The sequence below is a fragment of the Myotis brandtii genome, unplaced genomic scaffold (assembly GCF_000412655.1).
Source record: "Myotis brandtii unplaced genomic scaffold, ASM41265v1 scaffold825, whole genome shotgun sequence".
In the NCBI taxonomy this organism is placed as follows: domain Eukaryota; kingdom Metazoa; phylum Chordata; class Mammalia; order Chiroptera; family Vespertilionidae; genus Myotis; species Myotis brandtii.
The window spans coordinates 2,031,929-2,035,982 of record NW_005371349.1 but is presented as its reverse complement, the minus strand read 5'-3'; the positions used below and the strand labels follow the sequence as shown (position 1 = coordinate 2,035,982).

Sequence of the window (4,054 nt, the reverse complement as noted above, 5' to 3'; positions counted from 1 at the left end):
TATATATATACACACACACACACACACACACACACACACACGTGTGTGTGTATATATATATATATATATAGAGAGAGAGAGAGAGAGAGAGAGAGAAACATCGGGTTGTTCATCTTATTTATGCATTCATTGGTTGATTCTTGTATGTGCCCTGACCAGGGATGGAACCCACAACCTTGGTGCATCTGGATGATGCTCTAACCAACTGAGCCACCCGGCCAGGGCCTTTTTCTTTCTTAAAAACAATTTCCCCAAGTTTCTAAGTCATACACACTCATCATTTGCAACTGAAACAAGGAAAGAAACTTGAAGAGGAGGAGGTAGAGGCAGAGTGTGGGCAGGGCGTGGGCTGAGCATGGAAGCGGCCACCCCACCCCCAGCCGGGGCAGAGGGGCTCGGCGTGGCTGACCCCGGTCAGGGCCCAAGTCCTGTGGGACACAGAGGTCACCGGGCACCAGTCGTGCCCCGTGACCAGGTGGGTGGTGCTGAGGACGGACTAGAGGCTGCCTAGAGTCACTTGTCTGACATGTTTACACAAAGAGCTTGCAGAGGCCATAGAAAAGGTGAAGAAATGCCAGCGCCGTTTCGAAACTCGCTGGCTGTATCACCCCCTTTGGGCACCGTCCAGAGGCCCTCGAGGGCTTCCTGTCCTGTTCAGGCGCTAAGGGACTGGGGCGCAGCCTCTCCCCGCTCAGCTCCGGGGTCCCTAATAGAATTGCCCGGCTGGAGGCGACTTGCCTACAGCACGGGGCTGCCTTAGATCTCTCCATAAACCCCCGTAAATGCCGCCCTTCCGGTTTATTCCAGCTGACGCCGCGTCCTCCTCCACGGGTCCTCCTGTCCGGTCCTCCAGGACCTTTGCTCTTCCACCTTCCAGCCTCCTTTCCCTGCTCTCGCCTTCGCCGGGACCTGCCTGACACCTGGCTTGTTCCCAGGGCCGCAGTCTCCCCCCTCCCCCCACAGGGAGGCCTGGTCAGTGTCCCCACCCCACACACCGCAGAGGCGGGGCCGCACCCTGCTGGCTCCCCGGGTACCAGTTCTGCCACCCTGTGACCTGTCTGCCTGACACCCCCGGCTCCTCCCAGCGTGGCGCCACCTCTGCCACCTGAAACCACTCGTCCAGTCCACCCTCTGTGTCTCTCTGCCCTCCCCCGTCAGCCCCGGGGACTTTGGACTCCTCCCTTTCCTTCCATCTTCTCTCTCCTGTAGCCTTTCCTCCCCTAACGCCAGACCTCACTATCATTTCAACTACATTCCTGCAGACCGTCAGCCCTCGCCTTCTCTCCTCCTGCCTGATTAAACCCCGGCCTCCACCCTCTCGGTCCCACCCACTGTGGGTGGGAAGGTCACGCAGCCCGGGATTCCTAGCACAAAGGTTTCAAGGTCCCTCATCTCACTGGGCTCCTCCACGCTGCCTAGACCCTCCCACGTCCCGATCAATCCCTGTCCCACAGCCCTCAGGGCTGTTTCAGGCGGGCAGTTACCAAGACACCCACTTCATCACCTCCCTGCCCCTTTCGGCAAACCCCCTCACCTCTTACATCCCCGGAGAACCTGGGCCACAGCAGCCGTCCATCCTCCTAAAACCACCTGCACCCACAGCCGTGTAGCGCCTTCCCTCCAGGCTGCGCCGTGGTCCTGGCCTGCCCTCCGCAGGGACGCTGCTCTCGCAGCCGAGCCCTTCACCTGTCCCCACGGGTTCTCCCCTCGCGGTATTTAAAGCACCGGAGCCTCTTCCATGTTAAAGTAATGATGGTAATTGGCGGTGGTGCCGGGCGGCCGAGGGAGGCCCCAGCCCCCTCCCAGTCCTTGTCACAGCCCGAGAAGGAATTCAGGGGCAGACAGACAGACTTAGCAAAGCACAGGAAGCTCCGTAGAGCCAGTGCCCACCGAGAGGTGAGAGCCGGCGGCCTCAGAGAGCCAGGCGTGCCTCGGGTCTGGGTGGGAGGTTTTTATTAAATGTGGGCAAGGGGGGCATGGGGTGGTCCTCTGCCTCTGACGTTTGTGGGGCCACTGCCTGTGCCCTGGTCCTTGTCCCTCCTCTGCAGACATCGGTTTCTCTCCTTGTTTTGTGTGTGCTCTCAGTCACAGGAAATCGAGGAGGGGGAGCGGTGGGAGGGGGCAGTGGAGGTCGTGTCTGTGATGTGCCAGCCGAGAAGGAGAGGGGAGGGCAGAGCTCGAGGCCTTTGTTCCCTGCTCTCACTTTCCTGCCTCAGTAATAACAACAACGACACTGTCATCTTCTGCTCTCTATGCCTGCCTAGCTGGGACCCTCTTTCCCTTCACAGTCAGACTTCCTGCGGGAACGTCTGACCTCCATCCGCCCCTCCCTCATCTCCTGCTCACACCTCAGTCCCGGGCATCGAGGCTGCTCTTGCCACTCGGCCCTCCTCCTTGCTCTGGAGTCTTGATCTTTGCAAGAAGAGATTCCCCTGCAGGGCTGTTTCTCTGGCTCCTCCCGGGCCTGCAGCGCTTCAAACCCTCTTCCTTTCACCCATTGACCTTGCGCAGATGGACTCACAGATTTGCCCCTTGTGAAATCCTGATGTCAAAAGATTTCCAGGTGATTCTAATGTGCAACCAAGGTTGAGAATCACTGTTATAGAGGAAGAGAGAGAATTTGTTGTTCCACTTATTCATGCTTTCGTGGGTGGATTCTTGTATGCGCCCTGAGCCCTGCCTGGGGACGGAACCCGCAACCGTGGCCTATGGGGACGACACTGTAGTCAACTGAGCTACCTGGCCAGGGCCCTGTTTGGAGATTTTTAACTGAATTGGACTGATTTTGTCCTTGCCCTCCCCGTGTCGCCCCGAACACGTGCAGCTGCTCTGTGAAACGATGGAGGGCCACGCGTGTCACCAGAAAAGGTGTAGGCCTCTCGGGCGTTCAGGCGGACACTTGCCTGCTGACCAGGGCAGCTGGCCAGCGCTTCCTGGGGAGGGACGAGAGTCAGCGTCCACACTGGCCGGGAGATCCCGGTGTGGTCACGTGTCCACGCCACGCTGGCCGGGCAGTCTCTGCACCCAGCACTGGGACCCCCAGAAGCCAGTGGCCGCAGGCCACCCCGTGTTCCAAACAAGCTCACCTTCCCCCGTTGGAGGCTGGCACCTGCGCTGCCCAGCGCTCTGCCTTCTGCCCGGGCTGCGTCCAGTCAGTAAAGGGGCTGGACGAGCAGGAAGGCCAGCAGAGACGTCTAACCCAGAGCCTCTCTGAAGCATCAGAGGAAGACAGGGCGAGTGTTCTAGAACACTGAACGCACTCGATGGGCCAGGGGAGCAGCGAGGACATGACAGAGAGAGAGAGAGAGAGAGAGAGAGAGCGCCCCCCCCCCCAGAGGCCCTTTTCCGGCTGCTGCCACTTGAGCGTAGACCAGCCTTTCCGTCGGGTCCCCGGCCCCCCCCCCCCCCCCCCAGGCCCTTTTCCGGCTGCTGCCACTTGAGCGTTGACCAGCCTTCCTGTCGGGTCCCCGGCCCAGGGGGCATGGCTCACCCCTATAAGGCCCCCCCCCCCGGGTTTACTGCATACGGGCTCTCGTTGCCCCGACTGCCAATGCCAGACGGTGCCAGGACGCCCGTCCCCTGGTACAGAGGGAACTGGGGTGGCGATGAGACCCCTCCTCCCTGCCCCTGGGACCCAGGGACTAAGTTGACCAGGGAGGGAGACGGAGGGTGCGTCTCCCGGTGTCTTCCCTGGAGAAGCGGGATTTGGGGGACCCCTGAGTTCCGAGCACCCCCCGTCGGGGCCTCGCGCTGAGCCGGCGTCTGTCTTTTTATTTTTTTATTTTTTTAAATTGTTTTATTGCTTAAAGTATTACAAAGGGTATTACATATGTCTCCTTTTTCCACGCCCTTGACAATCTCCTGGCCTCCCCTACCCCCCAATGTCTTATGTCCATTGGGTATGCTTATATGCATGCATGTAAGTCCTTCGGTTGATCTCTTACCCCCCGCTTCTGCCCCCCGACTCTCCCCGGCCTTCCCGCTGCAGTTTGACAATCTGTTTGAGGCAGCTCTGCCTCTGTATCTATTTTTGTTCATAAGTTTATAATGGTCT

General features: G+C 59.2%; 1 protein-coding gene across 6 annotated transcripts in view; it reads left to right on the top strand.

Moving 5' to 3' along the window:
- TEN1 (TEN1 CST complex subunit) overlaps positions 1 to 3,371 on the top strand; it is a 10,922-nt gene extending 7,551 nt beyond the window's left edge. For 2 of the 6 annotated variants that reach the window (XM_005884245.2, XM_005884244.2), the window contains exon 4: positions 3,060 to 3,371. In XM_005884245.2, the coding sequence (XP_005884307.2) occupies positions 3,060 to 3,214 (155 nt within the window). In that variant the 3' untranslated portion in view covers positions 3,215 to 3,371. The other 4 variants (XM_005884243.2, XM_005884246.2, XM_014531856.1 and 1 more) reach the window with 3 other exon arrangements.
- Positions 3,372 to 4,054: the final 683 nt, after the last annotated feature.